The following is a 25,050-nucleotide window of genomic DNA, read 5'->3' as shown; positions in this document are numbered from 1 at the left end:
GAAAACTCAAGAGAAAACACGTCCGGCTTCATCGTCCATTTAATTATTCATTTGGCCAGATCGCAGGTCCACCTGAAGTCGAATGAGGAACCAACCAAACCGTTCATATTGAGATTACATTTTGTTTGTTTCAAGTCTTGAAAGACGCCAAAGCGCGTTGGAAATCAGAGAAATCATCGCACATCTCGGACATTTCTGAATGGACGACTCAAGATTTAAATATATATATATATATATATATATATATATATATCGCAGGTATATATATTTATATATAACAATAGAAATGACATTATTTCAACAGCTAGATGAACAGCACCAGGTTGATTTGGCCGAGGCGTTAATAAAGTTTAACTAAGTAAAATAGAAAAATAAAATAAAGTGATGATACAACACTACAGTACGTAACGGGGTTGGTGGACGTTTCCGTGGATATAAATATGAAGAGAAATGAGAGGCATTTTGAGGAGCGACAGCTCCATCTTCTGGAGAGAATACAAACTGTGTTGGAGTGAATTCTGGATTATGGAGGAAATGGACATCGTCCTCTGGATAGAAATAATAATAATAATAATAATATTATTAATAATAATATTAATATTAATAATAATAACAATGTTATTCCAAACTCCAGTTGTCCTGTTCGGCAGACATTTCAACGGATGAATAAAACAGCTACAACTTAAAAAATAAAAATAAAAATAAAAACAAAAAACAAACTAATTTTAAAAAGCGTTTAAGGCACGTGTGTGTAAGACAGGATCCGTTTTTAGGTTGTTTTTTTAGGTTCCAACAGCAAACTGCTGCAGTTCATTTCCTGCTCTGATACCGGCTGACGGGGATGAGAGTTCTGGAAAGTCCTGCAGAGACCTGAGCTTCTGAGAATCCAGAGCGTCCCCCTCTACGTTTAGTTCTTTTTTTACAAAAGACAAAAAAAAAAAAAAAAAGCAATCGATTGTCGCGAATACCTTCACTGTCTCGAACACAAACTTTTGAATAGTAATTCAAATTAAAAAACAGCTAAAGTTCAAGTCTATGGTAGGTTCCGGGCGTCAGAGTTCCAGTCCCACCTGGACGCTCCGGCCCTCAGTCCGTCCCCGTCCCGCAGAGCGTCCAGCGGGGACCAAACATCCTTAAGAAACTAGAGTTCAGATGCGGGGGCTCTGCTGCCCCCTGGTGGACACCGCGGCCCATCGCCCAATCAGAGTCCAGGTGGGCTGCCGGGGCTCTGTGGCCCCCTGGTGGAGCGTTGAGGCCCCAGCGGCCCTCAGCTCTGCTGGCTTAGGATGGGGGGGGCCGAGGGAGGAAGGGGGGGGGGGAGGCTTGGACCGACCTGGGCGTTGCACCGCGCTTCCTGTTCGTCCCCAAGCACTTCCTGTCTGTCCGGACTCCCGGGCCGCCCTACCGCCCCCCTCGCATCCAGCTCAGTTTGACCTTCAGCTTTTAGCTCAGGAGCTTTAACCACCTTTGCCGCTGCCTCCTCTTCCCTCATCAGCACTTCCTCCACCACCTCCTCCTTGGTCCTCCTCCCTGACCCCCCCACCCAGGCCATGGGAGCCAGAAGGGGCTGACCCCCCCGGCCGGACTCACTTAGGTCCTCCTGCTCCAGTTTGACCTGGAAGGGGGGCAGGTCCATCAGGAAGGCCCTGATCCGACTGGGGGAGCTGAGGTCTGCCGGCTCCTCCTGGACCTTCTCCTCGTCCTCCTCCATCTCCTCCATCCCCCTCACTCCTCCACCCGAGGTGCTCTGGTCCCCACCCTCCCCCCTGGGCTTCTTGGGTGGGGGCCGGCCCAAGACCCCATTGACCAGTGGGTCTGTGGGCGACGCAGGCCTCTTGGCCACCGGGCGCTGGCTGAGGTTAATGGGTGTGGCCTGCTCTGGTGGGGGGGTGATGGGGGCGCCGGAGGGGAGGGAGGCGGGGCCCTTGGCACCAAGGTCCTGGGTCAGTACCTCAGACAGCCGCCGTGTGAAGGACTGCAGCTGGGCGGAGCCTAAAGGGGTCCTCATCAGCTGGCGGACCTGAACACTGCAGTCCAGGTCCAGGGGGAGGACCCTGAGGGGGGGCAGCGGGGGACGGAGCCTCCCCTCCCTGCCGCTCTCCCGGGGGGCGCCCTCCTCCTCAGCACAGCCCGAGGAGGGCTGCTGCAGCTGGGGGGGCGGGGCCTGGTGGGCACCTGGGCCTGGTGCACTGGGGGGTGGCGGGGGAACAGCCTGTTGCAGCAGCACCAGCTTGGGGGCGGGGCGAGGAGCGGGGCTCTCCAGAACCGGCTGAAGGCCCAGTCGGGTCCGGAAGACATCCAGGGGACAGAGGCCCTTGGTGGGGCTGAAGCCCCCCAGGAGCCCCCCGCCGGTGTGGGGCCGAGGCTGGTCCTGCCCCGGCTTGGAATGGAAGGGGGGGAGGAACAGGGGGGTGGACATGGGGGAGAGGTCCGGGGTGAGGGGCATGTTGGCTGGGGGAGCCAGCTGGGCCTGGAAGACCTGCTGGACCTGGAGGATAGAGGAGCCATAGACTGATCTTTAGACCCAAAAGAAAATAAACACTTTGACCCACGCATGCATCCTAGGGTTAAAAAGAGGAGCTTACTGTGATGGGCCCCCCCACCGTGCACGCTCCTCGGAAGCGGGCCGTCTGCTGCGCCAGCAGCTTGGCCTGAGCAACCAGTGTTGCCTTGTTCCTGCGGCCAGGGGGCCGGCCACGCCGTCGCTTCGCCACCATGCTGCTTGTACCCATCAGCTACACACACACACACACACACACACACACACACACACACACACACACACACACACACACACACACACACACACACACACACACACACACACACACACACACACACAATTGAGTCTGGTTGAGCAGCCTCACCTGACCTGGATCTGGGTGATTGGGTCAGGGTGGCTGCATACCTGTTGCTCATTGGTTGGTCTAACGAGCAGCAGGTAAAACCTCCATCCCCACACTCACTCAGGGTAGAGGAGCCCTGTCATGACATTTGCTATCTACTCCTGTCTAATTCCAGCTGTCCCACTCTCTACAATTAACTGGTGTTTACAACCCCCTGTCTTCTGTCTCTGTGCTGGAGGGCCCTGAAAACACCACTTGGGTTGCAGGCGGCAGGAGAAACTGCCATAATTGCATATTGCCATTTGCCTCTGAATAAATGATCTATCTGTCTTATCTTTCTATCTTGTCCGATCTACCAGGAGGTAAATCGGTACTGCATTGGGATTTCAGATAAGTTCCATTGTGTACCAGTCATAATTTCCTGTTGTTACACTAATGTCTCTGTCGCAATGTACCTTGAATGTTATTCTCCCTTGTAAGTCGCTTTGGATAAAAGCGTCTGATAAATGACTAAATGTAATGTAATGTAATGTTCCTGCTGTTTGTTTCCTAAATATAATACTTTCCATCATCAGTGGTCGTGTATAGACACTTACAGCGGTGGGGGGGGTGAGTGGAGGTATAGAATTTGTCTCCTTCGTCTTGGCACACGGCTTCCTGCCCCGGGCCGGAGGCTTCCTTCCCCGGACGGCCCTGGACCGGGGTGGAGTGGTGCATTCTGGGACCTTGAGGACGGGGCCCCCGGCTCGGACATGTTGCTCATAGGACAACATGAGCCTGAGCAAGAGAGAGAGACAGAGAGAGAGAGAGAGAGAGAGAGATGAAGAAGGGAAAGAGAGATATTGACACATATACCGTTTTCACACCAAAATTAGTGGGTTTTAAACCCAGGTAAATCCCCTAAAAATAGGCGATTGACACCTTTCCCATTGGCGGGAGAAATGCAGTTTTTTTCTGGTGCGTCACGTTCGCCATCAGGACCACGTCGGAAAAGGGGCGTGTCATTGTTCCAGTGTTATTGGGGAGAAAAACAGTAGAGGAGACAGCAACTTCAACAAACAACCACATGAAACCGTAAAACTTGAAAAAAAAGTATTTTGAGCCGTACAAAAAAATCAGATCCTTCATGAGCAACCCAACACTATGGGAGAAGCGGCTTGGAGCGGCTTGGAGCGGCTTGGAGCGGCTTGGAGCGGCTTGGAGCGGCTTGGAGCGGCTTGGAGCGGCTTGGAGCAGGGAGCGGCTTGGAGCAGGGAGCGGCGTGGAGTGGGGAGTGTGGAGTGGCTTGGGGCCGGAGCGGCTTGGAGCAATGCTGGAGTGACTCGGAGCCCGGTGGGGAGCATGGGGGTTCTCCGCCGTGCTCCCCGCGGTGCCTTCCCCCACACTGACAACATTCCCCCCGCAGAAAAATGATTTTGGATTCTAAACGGGATTTGAAATGATGGAATGACACAGGGATATCCCCGTCTATTTATGCGCCAACGTGCGGAACCTCAACATCGCGACTGAGAGCTGGGTTTCTCTTTTCCCGCTGGTGACAAATGTCGGATGTTAGCGGATGTTACCGGGTTTCTGGTGCAGTGGGAAAGGGGTAATACTGACGAGTAGCGGTGGAGTAGATGGAGGTAGAGTAGATGGAGGTAGAGGTAAGATAGAGGTAGAGTAGAGAGGGAGGAACATGTGTGACCTCTGACCTCTCGTAGTGTCTCCTCGTGCAGGTTGCGGCGCTGGTGCTTCCAGGACATCCACCCAACTCGTTATACACCACCTTCCATAGACGCTCCGTGGTGACCTGGAGCGAACAACAGGGAGAGAGCATAGACAGATGGACAGGCAGACAGACAGTTGGAGGGACAAAAGAGAGAAATCATTTGTCATCCTTAGGATTATGACAAGAAAATATATAGATTTTTTCACATCATGTTTTTTTTTCTTTTAACATGTATGTAAAGTGATCTAAACTAAATTAAAAAGAAAAAACGTTAAGGTATAACATTTTGAATTTGTGAATTGAGAATTTCTGGGAATTTAGAGCGATTCACTATTCAGGGCCTTATGACCAACTCCATTTCTGAAGCTTTGCCCGCTGCTTTCAAAAGCAACCTCCCTCCATTTTAAACTGGTGCTTTCTGCCTCCAACCACAGGAACAGTCCATCACTGATCCCAGCTTTCCTTCTGGAAACTAGGCAGAAGAACGATGATGTGGAAATGGATGAGATGAGGTTGAGGAACGCTCACCTTTTCATAGCCTCCGAGCCGCTGGACGACGGAGAACATGAGGAAAAGATCGACTGAAAAGAATGAGAGAAGACTTTTAGAACCTCTGGGTGGTAAGACAGTTTGTCTGGAACCTGTGGATGGTAAGACAGTTTGTCTAGAACAGGGGTCTCAAACTACCGACCCAGGGGCCACATACGGGCGAGACAATTTCATGCGGCCCATTACATGTTTATAATACATTGCAAATTTTTATATCACTATCCTTAATCAATCCAAGCAATCTTACCTCATGTTTTCAGAATATAAAACAGAATAAAATATAAAATAATGATTTATTTTTATTTTTATGATGACATACATGTTATAAGGCCTTAACTATAAAAATAAATAAACTTGTTCAACATGGCCCCCCCATGACAAGACAACCTGGCTTGTGGCCCCCAGGTCATTTCAGTTTGAGACCCCTGGTCTAGAACCTCTGGATGGTAAGACAGTTTGTCTAGACCCTCTGGATGGTAAGACAGTTTGTCTAGAACCTCTGCATGGTAAGACAGTTTGTCTAGAACCTCTGGATGGTAAGACAGTTTGACTTGAACCTCTGAATGGTGAGACAGTTTGTCTAGAACCTCTGCATGGTGAGACAATTTGTCTAGGACCTTTGGATGGTAAGACAGTGGTTCTAGAACCTCTGGATGGTAAGACAGTTTGTCTAGAACCTCTGGATGGTAAGACAGTTTGTCTAGAACCTCTGGATGGTAAGACAGTTTGTCTAGAACCGCTGGATGGTAAGACAGTTTGTCTAGAACCCCTGATTGGTAAGACAGTTTGTCTAGAACATCTGAATGGTAAGACAGTGGCTCTAAAACATCTGGATGGTAAGACAGTTTGTCTAGAACCTCTGGATGGTAAGACAGTGGCTCTAAAACATCTGGATGGTAAGACAGTTTGTCTAGGACCTCTGGATGGTAAGACAGTGGCTCTAAAAAATCTGGATGGTAAGACAGTTTGTCTTGAACCTCTGCATGGTGAGACAGTTTGTCTAGAACCTCTGGATGGTAAGACAGTATGTCTAGAACCTCTGGGTGGTAAGACAGTTTGTCTAGAACCTCTGGGTGGTAAGACAGTTTGTCTAGAACTGCTGGATGGTAAGACAGTTTGTCTAGAACCCCTGATTGGTAAGACAGTTTGTCTAGAACATCTGAATGGTAAGACAGTTTGTCTAGAACCTCTGGATGGTAAGACAGTGGCTCTAAAACATCTGGATGGTAAGACAGTTTGTCTAGGACCTCTGGATGGTAAGACAGTGGCTCTAAAACATCTGGATGGTAAGACAGTTTGTCTTGAACCTTTGCATGGTGAGACAGTTTGTCTAGAACCTCTGGATGGTAAGACAGTTTGTCTTGCACCTCTGCATGGTGAGACAGTTTGTCTAGGACCTTTGGATGGTAAGACAGTGGTTCTAGAACCTCTGGATGGTAAGACAGTTTGTCCAGAACCTCTGGGTGGTAAGACAGTTTGTCTAGAAACGCTGGATGGTAAGACAGTTTGTCTAGAACCTCTGGATGGTAAGACAGTTTGTCTAGAACCTCTGGATGGTAAGACAGTTTGTCTAGAACCTCTGGATGGTATGACAATGGTTCTAAAACCTCTGAATGGTAAGACAGTTTGTCTAGAACCTCTGGATGGTAAGACAGTTTGTCTAGAACCTCTGGATGGTAAGACAGTTTGTCTAGAACCTCTGGATGGTATGACAATGGTTCTAAAACCTCTGAATGGTAAGACAGTTTGTCTAGAACCTCTGGATAGTAAGACAGTTTGTCTAGAACCTCTGGATGGTAAGACAGTTTGTCCAGAACCTCTGGGTGGTAAGACAGTTTGTCTAGAAACGCTGGATGGTAAGACAGTTTGTCTAGAACCTCTGGATGGTAAGACAGTTTGTCTAGAACCTCTGGATGGTAAGACAGTTTGTCTAGAACCTCTGGATGGTATGACAATGGTTCTAAAACCTCTGAATGGTAAGACAGTTTGTCTAGAACCTCTGGATGGTAAGACAGTTTGTCTAGAACCTCTGGATGGTAAGACAGTTTGTCTAGAACCTCTGGATGGTATGACAATGGTTCTAAAACCTCTGAATGGTAAGACAGTTTGTCTAGAACCTCTGGATAGTAAGACAGTTTGTCTAGAACCTCTGGATGGTAAGACAGCTTGTGGCTTCCATAGCTTTATCGCTGCGTCGCCACAGAGGAACCTTCGTCGCTTCTCCTCCATCTGTCGACCTGTCTGCCTGCTGCTTGCCCCTGGGTCCTGGACTCCACTTCCTTCCCCGATAAACCCGGGTGACGCGCAGAGCGACGCGCAGAGCGACGGGCAGAGCGACGGGCAGAGCGACGGGCAGAGCGACGGTCAGAGCGACGGGCAGAGCGACGGGCAGAGCGACGGTCAGAGCGACGCGCAGAGCGACGGGCAGAGCGACGCGCAGAGCGACGCGCAGAGCGGCGCGCAGAGCGGCGCGCAGAGCGACACGCAGAGCGGCCAGGGAGCCGCTGAGCACGGGCGGGGACTCACTCTTCTTGAAGCCCAGGTTGGGCACCTTGTGGATGGGCTGCCCGCGGTGCTCCATGAAGGCCAGCAGCTGGTCCAGGAAGAGCTGCTCCTCGGGGTGAGGGAGCCAGCCGCCGTCAGAGCCCATCTCCACGTAGCCCGTCACGTTCTCCTGCAGGACCACGCCCACACCACCAACAAGCGGCGTTATTATACTACAATGTATTATTTCTTGTTTGTCAATTTGAAGGATTCACAAACTTGACATGATTTGATATTGAAATTGACGCCCGTGCAAATTCCGCGACAAAAACTGCAAAAATAAATACTTAACGTACAGTGGTGCCTTGAGTTACGAGCGCACTAACATACGAGTTTTCCGAGTTACGAGCCGTCGTTCCGTCGATTCTTTTGTATTGATTTGGGAGCAAAAATGTGAGTTTCGAGGAGCCAGCTGCAGGTACGCCGCCGCTAGTCAGCGTGGCGAGCGAATCCGGCGTCTCACTCCTTCACTTCACGTGGTGACCTGACGTGGAGGCATCTCTTTTGTGTTTTGTGCTTTTTGTGCAGTTATTTTGCCAAAAAAAAAATTTCTAACCGTGGGTCCTAAGAAGGTAAGTGCTGAGAAGAAGAAGCAGATGATGTCCATTGAATTAAAGCATGAAATCATAGAAAAAAAACCCAGTTTATTTCTTTACATTCTCTTTTATTATGTTTAATTATGTTTTTATACAATATTTGTTATTTATAAATACATTTTTCTTATTTAAAAACACGTAAAAAAAAATAATTGGGGTGTTGTTTTGGGGGCTGGAACGGATTCATGGCATTTCAATTAATTTCAATGGGGAAAATTGATTTGCTATACGAGCAGATTGCATTACGAGCTCTGTCACGGAACGAATTAAACTCCTAAGTCAAAGTATCACTGTGTGTGTGTGTTATTCACACCGTACAGCGTGAGCCGTCAGACGGTCATCAGTATTCATAGAAATCGGACGAGCTTTGTCGATAACTGCCTTTATTAAAATCTTTGGGAACGGCAAAAAGGTACAAAAAGGTTTCAGCAACAGCAAACCACGCAGTGAATTAAGCTAAAATGAAACGTATGAAGGAAAAAGGGACAACGAGCTTCACTTCAAAACGTTTAACATCCATCAGGAAACTGAAGATTTGTCCACAAACACAATAAACAGGCCGGGGCCTCAGTGACATTTTGAATACCTTCATCTTCTCAATCCAGGACTGGGACTGGCTGGGGGAGGACGCCTCCTTGCCATCCCTCCTCTTGCGAGGACGTCCCTTCAGGCTCAGCGTGCATCCTCGAGGAAAGACGAGAAAAGAAAAGGAAATGTCCTTCACCCATCGGACGGAACCATACTCGACTTTAACTGAAAAACTGATCATGAAAGCGGTGGCCACGCAGATAAAGAGAAAAAACATGAACACCCGTACCAGGAAGCTGGTTGGAAAATGGATTTAACCATCAGTTAGTTGCCTTTACAATAAGCCTGTAACTGTATATTAAATATTTGCTGCTGCGTGATCTGCTGTGCAGGTTCCTGAGCAGCAGGCAGGGGGCGCTGTTCCCTGACGCGTCAATGTGGACAGTGAGCTGGAACCAGCGGACCCCAGGAGCTCAGACCAGATGGTCCTCACAGGAGATCATGCGGGCATAATTATATCATTATTATTATTATTATTATTATTATTATTATTATTATTGTAATTTAGGGGTTCAGACCACAGTTCTACCTTTGGAGCAGGAATTAGTGAAAAAAAGTTCAAAATTTACCGGACGTCACAGAACGTTCGCACTTCGCCGAAACGCCGACGTCCTACAACGACATCCTGCCGGGCGCGGGAGCGAGATGAGCGCGGCGCGGGGCTTGTGGCGCGGGGCGTTGTGTGACATCATCATTCAATTTGTCATCTGTCTGGAGGCTGCGGCCCTGGGGGGCATTGGCGCCGTGCCAGGCGTGTGCTGTAGACTCCTGACTAAACGCTGAGCGTTTCCTTTCAGATTTTTATCTCTTTTGCCCCTTTTGTAAATAAAGGCGTTCTGTTCGCATCTGACCCGGCGGCAGATGCCGTAAAGCGTCTCTCCTCATTTTGGTAGGAGCCGATGATGCGTTCCACGGGACTCTGAAAATTGTACCTCGTGTTCGTGTCGGTGGCAATTCTGTTGTGACCAGGACTACTGGACCAGGAAAACTGTAACCGGCCACCGAGAGGCGCCGCCGCGTCGCCAGGTCACTGCTCCGTGTCTGGAAACTGCCGTGATACAAGCGGCTTGTTAAACTGTCCGAGCAGAGAGGGGAGAACGCGGGGGGGCCAACCCTGCACCGATCACAGGCTGCGTCGCCCACACTCAGACGACAGCTGCCGAATTTGGATTATGACGACGACAAGTCCTACTCTACGGGCAAACGCAGACGGTTGTTTTGAAGGAGTTTCGTCGACATTCAGCTGCTGCAGCTGGTTCAGGACGGCAGAAGATGCGGACGGATGGTGCTTCGATGGAAACTCAGAAAATTGTAACTTGTGTTCGTAGTAATGCTGTTAACCGGGGTCCAGCCCACAGACAATTACAAATAGACAATTTGGTTACACGTCATCTTGAATTGTATATTTTGGTTATACGTCATCTTGAATTGTAGTTAGTTAAAACGTGAATCTTGATATATTCTCGTCAAAGTATTTGTCATTGTGTGGAGTCATAATGACGTCAGCACAATAGCTATAATAAATGACACAGCGAAAGTAACATGCATTTATTGTTTTTGTGTTGTGAAAATATTGTATTGTTTGTGTGTTTTCCTATTTCAGATGCCAAAGAGAAGCCGAAAGTCTAAGAGAATAAAGAAGCAGCGGGCAGAACGTCCACGCTGCATTCCATGTCGACTCATGTGACTCGGAAAATTGGAATTAGTGTCGACAGGAAGTGATGCTGCGTTTCATTCCAACTCTGAAAAACTGTCATTCGTAATAAACACGACTAACAGGACACACACCATTTGTTATTAACACGTCTAACATGTATTGCTGCCTGCAGCTATAGTTAATATTATTGTTGCTGGTAATATTACTATGCAATATTACAATATAATATTACTAAGGCTACAATTATTATTACCATTCATTATTACCATATCAGTTTTATTTATAGGAAGCGGCTGCGAGTCCTGTTACTTCAAAAAAGATATCAACTCAACTTTAAGTTGAAGTCGGTTTGAAGATGAAAGACAGAACGAGATTATTCTCACATGAGGTGAGTAGAGGTACAATACGGGTAGAGTAGAGTAGAGTAGAGTAGAGTAGAGGTGGAGGTAGAGCTGGGAGTAGAGATAGAGCAGAGATAGATTACAAGCGGGGGAGAGGTGAAGAATAGGTGGAGCAGAGGCAGAGTAGAGGTAGAAGTAGAGTCGAGGTAGAGTAGAGGTAGAGGTAGAGTAGAGGTAGAAGTACAGTAGAGGTAGAGTAGAGGTAGAAGTAGAGTAGAGGTAGAGGTAGAGTAGAGGTAGAAGTAGAGTAGAGGTAGAGTAGAGGTAGAAGTAGAGTAGAGGTAGAGTAGAGGTAGAAGTACAGTAGACGTAGAGTAGCGGTAGAGTAGAGGTAGAAGTAGAGTAGAAGTAGAGTAGAGGTAGAGGTAGCGTAAAGGTAGAGTAGAGGTAGAAGTACAATAGAGGTAGAGTAGCGGTAGAGTAGAGGTAGAGTAGAGGTAGAAGTAGAGTAGAAGTAGAGTAGAGGTAGAAGTAGAGTAGAGGTAGGAGTAAAGGTAGAGTAGAGGTAGAAGTACATTAGAGGTAGAGTAGAGGTAGAAGTAGAGGTAGAGCAGACTCTTCTTCCACTCACTGAACTGGGACCAGTAGCTGCTGCAGCTCTCCAGGGTGGGGTGGGTGAAGGTGTCGCGGCAGTACAGCACCCGGGTGCGGGACGGCGCCCCCCGCAGGCCGCCCAGCGCCAGCAGGTGGGGGTCCGGCGGGCCGGCCACGCCCGCCACCGCCTGCAGGCGGCGCTGCAGGGAGCGGAAGCGGCAGTACTGCGGGTAGCTGAGCACCTTGACCGCCGGGGGGAGCACAGCGTCGCCTGCCGGGCACAAGCAGGAGAACGGTTCACACACGGAAATGCACATACTCAGGTAAATAGATGAAACAGGTGATTATAAAGAGAAAAAAAAGCATTAATAATTGTAATGTTCTTCAAAACGCGTGATGTAGAATCCATCCAAACCAAACTGAGATCTGCATCCAGTCGTACTGCACCGTTCTATTCATCCACCTATGATCTATCGATTCTTCTATCTTTTTCTATTGATTCATCCGTCTTTATATTCATCCATCTACAGTATATCCTTCTATTCATCCATCTATCTGTTCATTCATCCTTCCATTCATCCGCCTATTTTTCTATCCCACCACCCTGAGCTAGATTCAGTTTATTGTATTTCTGGTGTTTTCCTCTTTAGAGAAAACAGCAGCTGATATGATGGGAGCCGTCAAAAAAATGAAGAATTTTACATAATAATTGTAATTGAAATAATTCAACAATAATTGTGCACAACATGGGTAAATATCACCGCCCCTGCCTGAGAATCAAAAATTACATTTTAATACGATATCAGACTAAAACTCCCTGTGATGTCGGAGCATAACACCAATACTAATGAATGGGATTGATTCATCTTCATTGATCCATCCTCCCGCTCCGCATGTGCAGACGTTATATTGAGCGTTTCCTCCTTGTTCCTTCACTTTCCTGTTCCCCTATAAATAGCCGTAGCTTCCTAGGTTGCCATGACGACGACCGTGTGCAGCGACCTGGGGAACACGATGGTGTCCCACCCTAATTCGTCACTGAAACAGAAAGTCAACCCTCCCAGGGTTTGTTCAGCACGTTAATTATCTTACAACATCAGTGTGACTGGATGGGTAGTGTTTTTATTTATTCAATCAGGTTTCCTGTTGTTATGGTAATTAGGGGATGGACCCCTACGGACCGTTATCATTATTATCATCATCATAAGAATTATTATGCTCATCATTATTAACATCATACATATCATTATTATTATTATCATCATAATTAATATTACCATCATTTGGGGTCTGACCTATTGTTATTGTTCAGATTTTTTATATTTTCCTTCTCCTTGGCACTTTATGGGGGTAAAAGTGTCCGGAACAGGACAACCGCTGCAGCTAGGGACACGGTTGAGGTGTCTTTAGAACCGGGACGTCACACACATCTCATGGTTCGAGTTTCATCCACACAATCTACATTTGGAGCAGGAATTGGTGAAAAACCGACTACGTTTCGCCGGAAGTAGCCCAACGTTTGTGAACCACAGACACGGCAACGTCCGAAAACTTCCGGTTGGTGGTGAAGCGGGATGCGTTTGGAGTAAGACGCTTTGTGACATCATCATCCAATTTGTTATATGTGCAGGTTGCGGCTACGAACGTCCATTTGCACCATGCAAGATGCGTGGTGTGGACATCGCTCCATTTTGGTTGCAAACTGTGTGTGTGTGTGTGTGTGTGTGTGTATGAGTAAATGTATAGTTTTACTCGCTTGCCGTCGTCGGGGCTTTTCACTTGATATTTTATCTCTTTTGCCCTTTTTGTAAATAGACACATTGTGTTTCATCGAACCTGGTGCCGTGTCCCTGCTTGTGTTGCAGCATTGGAGCCAGTCATAACACAAACTGTAGGACTGGAAAACAGTCCAAAACATATTCCGTGTTTGTGTCCTCACACATGGAGTTTGCTTGCAGCTCCAGAGCAACGGATCCTAATCGTGTCCGTTTTATTTTAGTCCCAAACGTTTAAAAAGTTGATGAAATGTCTCTGAGGGAATGTCTCCATTTGAATGGGAGCGTGTTGTTGGGAACTTCCCAGGGAGTGATTTCCTTCCACAGAGACACCGTGAGGCAGGACTCTGTGGACTACAGGAAGTAGACAGGGACCTGACAGGAAGTAGACAGACACCTTCTCATTTTTAGGATAAAATCAACACACAAAAAAGGTATCCTGGTATTAGTGATTCTGCACGTCGATGCTGCGTTCATTGGAAAAACTATTTTTCTTTCAAAACGCGTGAACTGATGCATCGTTGCATGGGAACTCGAAAAATTTTAATTGGTGTCTATAATGGACCCTGTGAATTGCTGCCTGCAGCTATATTTATTATAATTATTAGCATTATTATTAGCATTAATGATCAATACTATCTATACTATATTATTACTACTTACTGTTACTACTATTATTAATAAACATAATTATTATCATCAATTATCAACTATTATTATTGTGATGATCAATATCATTATTGCTACTAATATTATCATTAGTATAATTATTATCAATATCATAATCACCATCGTTATTGTTATTGCAGGCTGGACAACTAACAATAGATCCCTATTGTTATTGCTCAGGGTTTTTTTGTTTTTTTTGCCGTTTTGTCGGGTTAAAAGTATCTGAAACACGACAACGGCATTGCCACAGACATGGTTGAGGTCCTGTTAGAACTGGGAGGTTTCAGACGTCTTGTTTGAGTTTAATCAATGTCGAGCTCCATTTGGAGCAGAAATCAGTGAAAAACTTTTGTAATTTCCCTAGTTCCAGGAGCGGGCTGCTCTGTGACGTCATCATCCTGGGTTATATAAGTCCATTTTCGTCTTTCGGAAATCATTCCCCTCTAGCCACTTGCGAGTGCGACACTTAGAAAGGCAGCTTGAGCCGATGCTGCGTTTAAAGGAAATTTGGAACTAGTAACTAGTGCTGCGTTTGACAAAACCCTGGAAACTACAAGCCTTCAAAGAAGACGTTACCGCACCGCAGGAAGTAGTAAAAACCACTGGAGGAACCGACATCAACCGAGTCATCCAGGAACGATTTCTTAAAACATCGTTCTTCAAGGACATTTAACCTGAACAGCAACGTAAGTCCATGGTGACTGGTCCAGACGTGAGTCCACGGTGTTTGTAACTTGTGCCGCGTTTCACACAACCTGGAAAACTGTAATACTTAACGAAAACAACTAAAATGGACCCCGTGTAGTGCTCACGGCAGCTATATTTATCACTGTAATTATTATTATTAGTAACATTATTCCCACTATTAGCATTATCAACGTTAATATCATTATTATTATCATTATATTATTATATAAATATCTAAACGACTCTATCTTAGGCCTGGATTGGCAAATCTTTTTTAACATGGTGATTTTCATTTCCGATAAACTACTGTCCACAACTTGGCCACTACTATAATAAGCAGTGAAACTTTAAAACCTCAGCCCTGCCCCTCGTATGACCTGGAGACCTGAAACTTGATGTGTAGGTGTCATGTATCATGGTGAATGTAAAGTCCATCTTGATAGTTTTAACGCCGCTTGGAAATTATGGAAAAATATTTGAAAAGCTTCTTCTCATAAAAGAAGAAGCATAACATAACTCCAAATAACACCATTTTTGGTATTCATGTTCAAGCCTGAACAAAGGTAGCATAACGCTATGGGATTGGGTAAAGAACTTCTGAGGTATCAGCCAATTAAATACTCCTACTAATATTAAATTTTGCAATATCTAATCTAGTCCATGTCACAGTGGTATAGGACCTTGAAACTGGGTGGGTCCACCCAGGCCAGGACCTTGATGGACTGTACCGAGTTGGACATTGCTAGGTTAAAAACTTCCAACGGTTAACTACTTTATTTATTATATTTATGTTGTTGTATGTTTTGTAGCTGATCAGAACTTACCGTCAGTTTGGACTTTCAGGGGTTCTGTGGTTCTGAGGGGGTTCTGGTTAGTTCCGTGGGGGCTCTGAAGGCAGTTGGGGGGGTTCTTGACAGAGCCAGGGGGGCTCTGGATGCCTCCAGCGGGGTTTGGCAAGCTGAGTGGGGAGGTCTGGGTGCAGTTAGGTGGGTTCTGGATGCAACCGGGGGGTTCCTGGGTGGTTCCAGGGGAGTTCGGCATGTAGCCGGGGGGTTCCTGGGTGGTTCCAGGGGAGTTCGGCATGTAGCCGGGGGGTTCCTGGGTGGTTCCAGGGGAGTTCGGCATGTAGCCGGGGGGTTCCTGGGTGGTTCCAGAGAGGTTCTGGATGCAGCCAGGGGAGTTCTGGGTGCAGTTGGGTGAGTCCTGACTGGTTCCAGGGGAGTCCTGTGCGGTTTCATTGGGAATCTGGACGCAGCCGGGGGCATTCTGGATGCAGTTGGTTGGGTCCTGGCGGGTTCCAGGGGGGTCCTGTGCGGTTTCATTGGGAATCTGGACGCAGCCGGGGGCATTTTGGATGCAGTTGGGTGGGTCCTGGATGGTTTCAGGGGGCTTCTGGATGCAGACAGGGGAGTTCTGGATGCAGTTGGGTGGATCCTGGCTGGTTCCAGGGGGGTCCTGGGTGGTTTCATTCGGACTCTGGACACAGCTGGGGGCATTCTGGATGCAGTTGGGTGAGTTTTGGGTGGTTCCTGAGGGGTCCTTGGTGGTTTCAGGTGGCTTCTGGATGCAGCCAGGGGCGTCCTGGAAGCAGTTGGGTGGGTCCTGGCTGGTTCCAGGGTTGTTCTGGAGGCAGCCAGGGACATTCTGGATAGTGTTTGGTGGGTCCTGGGTGGTTCCAGGGGGGTTCTGGAGGCAGCCGGGGCTGTTCTGGATGCAGCTGAGTGTGTCCTCGGTAGTTCCAGAGTTGTCCTGGGTGGTTCCAGGGGGGTCCCGGACACAGCCAGGGGCGTTCTGTATGCAGCTGGGTGCGTCCTCAGTAGCTCCCGGGTAGTTCTGGACACAGCTGGGTGGGACCTGGGTAGTTCCTGGGGGGTTGTGGACCTCCTTCCAGCCCGCAGGCTCAGGACAGGACCACCTCATCAGGTCTTCGATCCGAACCACGACCTTCTTGGACACGGCAAGAACCTCGTCCTACACACACACACACACACACACACACACATACACACACACACACACACACACCTTGATATTTTAGTGATTTAGTGAAGGACTATTTCTGCATCATTTTACTGTATATAAATATTGTCCGTCTCTCTATTAATGATGCAGGACTCTTGTGTAAGAGTTTCAGTGAGTGGGCGAGCGAGAGAGAGAGAGAGAGAGAGAGAGAGAGAGAGAGAGAGGATCTCAGATGTCAGCGGAGGCAAAATATAAAAACATACATTTTTATATTGTTGTTGTTTAATGGCCTCCTGGAGGTCCCAATAGGTATAGTATAAATCAGGTATCTAATAGAGGTGGCCCTCACCTCCCCGTGCTCGCCCGTGCGTCCTGTGGGTGTGTCCTCTGGCAGGAAGTAGAGTCTGGAGCTGGCCAGCAGGTGGCGCTCTACCTGGTCCTCCCACAGCAGGATCACCTGACAGCGCCAGCCAATCACAGATCAATGACGCAGGGAAACAAAGGAGACTGGATCTGATCAGCTGTTACTTATGGTAATAAAGTATTTAAATGCCGACCCCGGACAAGACCATTACATAATCAATCAATCCATTTTTTCCTCCCATCTATATACACACAGCGTGTACACAGTGTGTACACAGCGTGTAGCGGAAATTATTAAGTCATAAATCATTGGTGCAGGTCACATTAAAGTGGAAATTCGTGAAATTATTTGGTAAAAATATATCCCATATCTGATACTGTATTTATCTGGTACTTCGTTAGAAACAGTCGTTCAGTGTATTTGCGTTCTGCACGTCTCCCTATATGCCGTTTCTACTTCTGGTGGCGGGGTCCACCACAGCCACGGAAAATTAGCTGAAGCAGCGGAGCTGGTTGTGGTCAGTGAACTGTCGATATGGATGAACTTTCACAAAAAGGAGCAAAAAAGTATCCCAACCACCTCAAGTGACCGAGAAAATGGACAAACAGCTCAATGACCAGAAGAGGAAAAGAAAGTAAAGTCAATGAACAAAAGGAATTAAGACAACCTCCCTCATGACGCCATCCCACCGTCTCCAAGCGATTGGAGAGGTATCAATGTGAATTCCAAACAAGTGTCCGTTAAAAGCAGCTCATCGTCATGAGCACGGGGCCACAAACGCCTGCAGACACTGACAGGAGGAGGTGGAATGGACGCATTCAACACGGAAAAACATTAAATACTCTTAGAACAGGGGAGCTGGGGGGACATTTCATGCTTTTTGAAGATACAGTTCTACTATTGGTATCATTATATATATACTGTATATATATATATATATATATATATATATATATATATATATATATATATATATATATATATATATATATATATATATTTATTTATCTCTGTCTCGAATTGCACCTTTCTGCTTAGAATGATTTTTAATAGAGCCGGTTATCGATCAGGATTCGATTTAATATCGATCCCACATTGACTCATGATTATTATCCATCTATTTTCTTTTGTAAATGCGTCTGTGGTGGTGTTGTTGTATTTAAGTGGAAAACAACTGTATAACTTTCAATCAAAGAAGCTATATTAAAAGTGGCAAATTGATCCAGAAATCTAGCGTCAATTTCGACGGCCAGACAGACAGAACATCTGGAACATGGTGGTAGCTCCCAAGTACAAACAGTTTTATTTTTATAAATGCATGAAATGTATGACTATTTAATGACTTTTAAGACCTCACATTTAAGGCCATTCAATGACTAAAACCCATGAAAAACTAGGAAAACCCACCTTTTCAGCGCTTGTGCACATACATTTGGGTCCCTGACGGGTCGACTCACACACAAACTGTGAAACAACACAACCCAGTCGGTCTTTAGTGAGCTGTCTGTTTCAGAAAACAGGCGATTCAAACAAGCTGTTCAGATTTGTCGCCCAACCCCGCATCACGTTGGGCCTCAGCGGAACCTGAACCGCGCCCCATCCAAGTAACTCCACCCACGGCTGGAGTGCGACTGGACGTCATGAGAAGTCCTACTTTTCATTCAACCTTTATTTAATCCTCAAAGATCATCGGAGACACGCACTCATTTACAATGATGACGACGGTGCATCTGAATAAATGGTAAAATACACACAAAAAAAAAAAAAACAACCAATGAGAGCACAAAGACAGCGTGTCGGCAGAGACCAGCACAAATCTTTTAAAAGAAAGAGGAATTAACACCAACTGTCGGTGAAGAAACTGGAGCAGTTGAGGGAAATGTAAGTGTTTGGAAAAAATAATTCTGCTGCGTGATTCTTCCTAAAAAATAAAAAGAAACGAAGAAAAAAAGAAAGGTCTGCGGCTGCCGGTCGGTATGTTTTTAATTCTGGATTCAATCGTTTCATTTATTTTTATTTTCCGACGTCTCCCGAATGCAACAAAAAAAAGGGCCCGTGCGGAGCAACCTGCGGTGCAGCGGAGCCCTTACCACACAAAAGTTGGAACAAACTTTTAAATGAGGCCTCGTAGATCTAATAGGGGGGAAGATTCAGCAACTGCATTGACTATTTCTCTTTTGGTGATTTTGGTGCCCGATGAGGTGAAATCAGTCAAAGTTGACATCGGTCGTACAACAGGCGAACAGAACTGGGGCCAACGGTTGTGGAGCGGGTTTGGGGAGCAGCAGCATCTTCATTTAAAGCGACACACATCGACCTAATGAGGTGAAATGCAAGGCTTTTCAATGACTTTCAAGGCCTAATGATCGGAGGTGGAGGTGGAGGTGTCGCCCGGAAGGCAGACAGACGGTCAGAGCGACTGATCGGCGCCGTGGTTACCTCGGCGATGCAGACGGGCTCCTTGGGGCCGCAGCGCACAAAGTAGAACTCGCCGAGGCTCCACACCTGGGGCGGGGCCCCGGGGTCCCGCCTGCAGCTCACTGACCTGTAGAAGGAGTAAGATCCTCTCTGACAGGAGGGCGAGCCGCACCACTGCGGGAGGGGGGAGAGGGAGGGAGAGGGGGAGGGAGATAGAGAGGCAGAGAGAGAGGGGGAGGGAGAGAGAGGGTTGATTCATAATAAAACAGAGCCGAGGGTTTGGAGATTTCACTTGTACACACGTTTTAGGAAGCACAGGCGAGTTCTTGCACAAACAACATACTGACATAGTATTTTAGCATTTTCCACTGAAACTAAATGGGTTTCTCTCAGTTTGTTTTGTAGCTCGCAGCGTCCTCTAGTTTGGATAAGGATCTTTATTCAAATGGTCTCCTGAATAAATACTCGTAAGATGTTTCATCATGATGTGACGCCTCCTGAAGAACGACAGGAAACGAAAGATCCAGGGCAGGAAATGTACCAGGAAGGAAAAGAGCAAATACCAGACATACACTACATTAATTACACACACACACATATATACATACATACACACACACACACATATATATATATATAAATATATATATATATACAAACACACACGCACACAAAAGTTTATAAGTACCATGCTGTTCAGGATTTGGCCACAAGGGGCGCTAGTGGCTCCAAGAGGAAATAGATAGTGTATATCAATAGTTTATTGTTTATACAGACGCTATTTGTTCGTTATTGTAGTTATTTTGTATATTGTCGTTTTGATGTAATTTTTAGGTTTATTGTATGCTGCCATTTTCCAATTTAATAGTTAGATGTTATGTCATTGTTTATTGACATCTTTATCTTTCATTTTCTAGTTAGATTTTGGGTTTATTGTATACTGCCATTTTTTCTTATTTTATAACTTTTTCTGTCTACAGTTTTGCTGTGAGCCGCTGTAGACACCGTAATTTCCCTCTTGGAATGAATAAAGTATCTATCGATCTATCTACTATTGTGTACCAAAATTATACAACATTTTATACCTTACATAGCCATAATATATATACTGAACATTCTCTTCTGTGCTCAGCAGCAGTAGCTGCCAGTAGCAGCCTAAAATGGGTCCTGAGCCGCAGCTTTAGCACTCGGCGCTATATTAATCTGATAAGCTGCCAACTTTACTCATGAGGACCACGAGTGCAAGGCCACTCATACTTCTGGATACTTCAATAAAATAATACACTGTATAAGAGATAATACAATACACGTACACTATCTATATATATATATATATATATAAATATATATATATATATATATATATATATATATATATATATATATATATATATATATATATATATATATATATATATATATATATATATATATACATACATACTGTACCTACATACATATATAAACACACACACACACACGAACACACATATACATATAGTGTGTGTTTACACACACACACACACTTTTTTTTCCCCCAAAAGACTGAAAAGGAATTAGTCAAGCAGAACCCAGAGGGCACAGGAAGGACACAACCCTCAAATAGAAAAAAATATTAATAAGCCTAATAATAATAATAACATAAATATACACATACATAGATACACAGGGTGTGGTCAGCTGAACTGCTTCTCACTTAGTGATGATATAGAGTATGACGTATGGAATAAATATATTTATATAAACCGCCTCGACCCAGAATACATTGCTCTTAATAACCATTTACCTTAGATAAGATAAGAGGTAGAGCATTTATTTTATTTTTTATAAAATAAGTATTCTAGGTGCATAGCAGCACAGTTGTACTGCGTGTACTTTTCTAATGAGGCACTATGTATTCATGATTATCTCTACATCTATCCATATGTAAACAGAATATAACACTCAAATGTGTATTATACTGTATTCTACTATATACAGTGTATAATGTACTGAATGTATTAAATACCACTATATATAGTATAGAAGTATGTAGTATACAATATACAGTTGCTTTTATCATATATATTTATATATTGTCGTATAATACTACAGTGTAATAGATATCCTGCACATATAGAGGCATATATTATAGAGAACACATTATATTATTTACCATATTATATTACGATATTACTATATTACTGTATGTAATATATAATAAGTATATTATACAACAGAATACTATATGTACAGTATAAAGTGCAATATGCAGTACTGATTATTAAATATATATTATACAACAGTACAAAACGCAGTGTTTTCTATTATACAATATATATATATGTGTGTGTGTATTTATTATCTAGGATATGTTCTCTATTCCTGAACATTTGGTCATTTTATCATTTTCATCTTCTGTCCTTTTCATTGTTGTGCGAGGGAAAAATGTATAAACAAAATCCCTCTGCAGCCCAGCCTCCCCCATGCAGAGAGGGAGGCTAATGCCTAAATGCGGACAGCCCCCACCGCCGTCCCCCCCGGTTCCCTCCCCCACCCCGCGGAGCCCCAGCTCCAGCCCCAGCCCCAGCTCCAGCCCCAGCCCCAGCTCCAGCTCCAGCCCCAGCCCCAGCTCCAGCCCCAGCTCCAGCTCCAGCCCTGGAGGCTGCAACATGGAGCCTCGTCCGAGCGCAGAGCCGCCACATTAAACACCGATCTGCACTAATATTCCTACGTTGACACCCAGTGACCTTGGCGGACCAGTCACCACTGAATCTTCATATCATTATTATTATTATTATTATTATAACTACTACTACTATTAGCTGCATGTAACGAGCCGCCGCTGACGTCATGGAGCAGCACTGTGACCGCACCGCCTGGATCCTCCACCGAGGCGCGCGCACAACACGCACCACGAGACAAACATCAAAGGGATTTGATCCCAAACGTGATACTTTGTGTCGAGGCTGTGACGTCATCGGCGATACCGCCGCGTGCTCCGGCGACTTATCAGATTTATTAAAAAATAATAATAATCACCACACACACACACACACACACACACACACACACACACACACACACACACACACACACACACACACACACACACACACACACACACACACACACACAGGACGCCAACAACAACTGAAACAGTGAAATGGAACAAGCGCCGGACGAGCCTCCGCGACGTCGCTCCAAGTTGCTGGAGCAGACAAGATGTCGGAGCTTTGCGTGTGACATCGATCTGTTCGACGTGGGTCCGCAGCAGCAACTCGGTGGATTATACTGAATATTCATCTTGTTTCGGTGGATGTTTCTCCTCCGCCGGCTCCTTTGTGCGGAGGGAGGATGAAAGTTTCCACGTCGGGGGGGGGGGGGGGGGGGGGCGTCTATTTATTCGCCTGGAGAGGGGGGGGGGGGCCTGGGGGGGGGGTCGAGGCCAGTCCTGCCGCACGACACAAAGAAATGAATCATTTACGTCAGTTCGCAGGAAAGAAAATATGAAAGCGACGCTGACGCCGCGTCCGTTCTGTTGTTGTTTTCTTTTATTTTTGTTTTATTTTTTAATTTTTTTATTACGGAAACTCGGGGCCGCCGAGCTGCTTTTTAGGAGTTGGGTTTTTCTTTTTTTTTCCCCTTCTCCTCCTCCTCCTCCTCCTCCTCCTCCTCCTTCTCCTCCGCCGCCGCCGCGAGTGGAAAAAGTTGCGGCCGCTTGAATAAAAGTTGTAAATGCGGCGGCGGCAGAAGTGAGCCGAACCCGGCGGGTCGAGCGGAAAGCAACATGGAGGACACTCCACATCAACAGGTTCAGGCTGAGCCTCGCGGGGCGCACACGCGAGAGCGAGAAAAAAAATCACATTTATTTATGATATGAACGTGTTTTATTACCTGCACTGCATTGTGCTCCATGGCTCTGCATTCCCTCTGCTCTGCCGCACAAAGCTGCTTTCTCACATAGGATCTAGGTGTGGCCAAAGTTTGCCCCAGCGCGAACTTATATCTTAATAACAAATGTTTAAAAAAAAAAAAAAAAAATTATAATAAAAAAATAAATAATAACGAGACGATATCGAAATGTTAGAAAAAAAAAATGGTGATAATAATAATCAACGATCGACTCGAGCCGCGACCCCGCGATCCGCGCCGACGCGGAGGGGGAATAATCCCGGAGAATAAATAAAAATCGGCGGCGGTTCCGGATCGCAGCCCCTTTTCCTTCACATTCAGATTTTGGAAATTTGTTGGGAAGTGAGCGGAGCTGCGCGCGCACTGCGCATGCGCGGGACCAACGCGTGGCGCTGCCGATTCACAGCAGAAAAAAAAAAAAAAAAAAAAAGCCTCTAAAATACACAGGTTCCCAATGTCAGGTCCGCGGCCGCCGGGTGGTCCGCGGGGAATTGTCCGCAGAGGGCTTGCTTCGGTTCTTTGTGGGTTTTTTTGTGATATATATTTAGGTATTCATATTTTAATATCGTTTTGTGATAATATTTTAATATTGTCATATATATATATACATACATATATATATAGCAGCAGGACACGGTGAGGCGCTGTAGATCAGGACCGGAAGCTGAAGTTGTTTGTCATTGAAAGAAAAAAAAAGATTATATATATATATATATATATATATATATATTCCTCACTAAAACGTTAAGTTAAAAATAACAATATTGACAATAACAAAATAAAATACATCATACGATTAAAAATAAATAAATAATAATAATAATAAATCTTATATATATATATATATATATATATAAAAAGAGAGAGGGGGTCGGTGGGGGGTGAAATTGATCTTTGTCAAACCCAACACACCTTCAAGATATTAGTCGTGGTGTAAGTCGCCAATCTCGTCCGTTAATCCCCCTTCAGGTGTTTTAAGAATAAGAGGAATATAATATTTCAAGTATATACACCGGGAGTCTGAGGACTGAAGTTTCTCGCAGCCAGTTTAAAGGGCTGCAGTTACAGTGTGTCTCCAGCAGGCGGAGCCCGCACGCGGCTCCGGTGCTCCACCACCACATGATCCGCAGCTCCACCAGCGGCTTGCAGCTCCACCGCCGCCGGCCGCAGCTCCACCTCCAAACAAAGGTTTAATGGAGGATTTATTCAAAGGAATCCGATGACATTTAAATAACTTATCCTGCTGCTCCGCTGATGAGATTTTTCTAATGGGATTTTGACCGTGATCTGTGTTTTATCTGCGTATAATTTGATGTAACGTTGAGAAAATTGGAGGGGAAAAAAAAATCCATAATTTATTATACGCATTCCTCCCGGTGGGGGAGGGAGGGCACCGTCAGGGAAAACAACACATACACACTAACCCTCCACAAGCACCACGGATTTGAGAATTCTATTTATATATGAAGCATTTCAACATATAAAAGATGATTTGGTATTGAAGGTTAAAATGAGATAAACATTTTTTTTCAAATATAGGAAATAAAGGGAGATAGATCATGGTGGTTTACAGCGGATGTGTTGCTGAAAACACGTTGAGGCAAAGAGCTTCATTCTGTATGATGCATATTTAGTAGAGATAATAAAAAGATCCCTTGGGGGTCGCTGGGGGTCAAATCTTACATATATAAATATATGTATATATAAATGTATATTTCAGGTACTGTGTGTGAGAAATAAATTCTGATTTATCCCAACAGCTCTGTATCACCGATTACCAGAGTTAAGGGCCAGACACATGGAGAAGCAAGACATTTTTTTAGAATTATTTATTCGTTTTTAATGTTCGATTATA

The 25,050-nt window shown here is 45.6% G+C and overlaps 1 protein-coding gene across 1 annotated transcript; it reads right to left on the bottom strand.

Moving 5' to 3' along the window:
- Positions 1 to 1,148: 1,148 nt before the first annotated feature.
- LOC307240015 (uncharacterized protein) lies at positions 1,149 to 23,556 on the bottom strand (the record flags this gene model as incomplete). The annotated part of the gene is made up of 13 exons (XM_080013590.1): positions 23,178 to 23,556; positions 19,323 to 19,475; positions 16,869 to 16,976; positions 15,382 to 16,528; positions 11,464 to 11,697; positions 8,833 to 8,930; positions 7,633 to 7,780; positions 5,086 to 5,138; positions 4,541 to 4,638; positions 3,443 to 3,623; positions 2,586 to 2,735; positions 1,334 to 2,488; positions 1,149 to 1,280 (listed from the first exon to the last, which is right to left on the bottom strand). Exons 1-13 carry the CDS (start codon positions 23,196 to 23,198, stop codon positions 1,149 to 1,151), a joined length of 3,678 nt encoding a protein of 1,225 aa, XP_079869716.1. The 5' UTR covers positions 23,199 to 23,556.
- Positions 23,557 to 25,050: the final 1,494 nt, after the last annotated feature.

The sequence above is a fragment of the Zeus faber genome, assembly GCF_960531495.2.
Source record: "Zeus faber genome assembly, chromosome: 14".
NCBI classification, from domain to species: Eukaryota; Metazoa; Chordata; class Actinopteri; order Zeiformes; family Zeidae; genus Zeus; species Zeus faber.
Note: the sequence above shows the minus strand (reverse complement) of the source record. Positions and strands in the feature narration are given on the sequence as shown.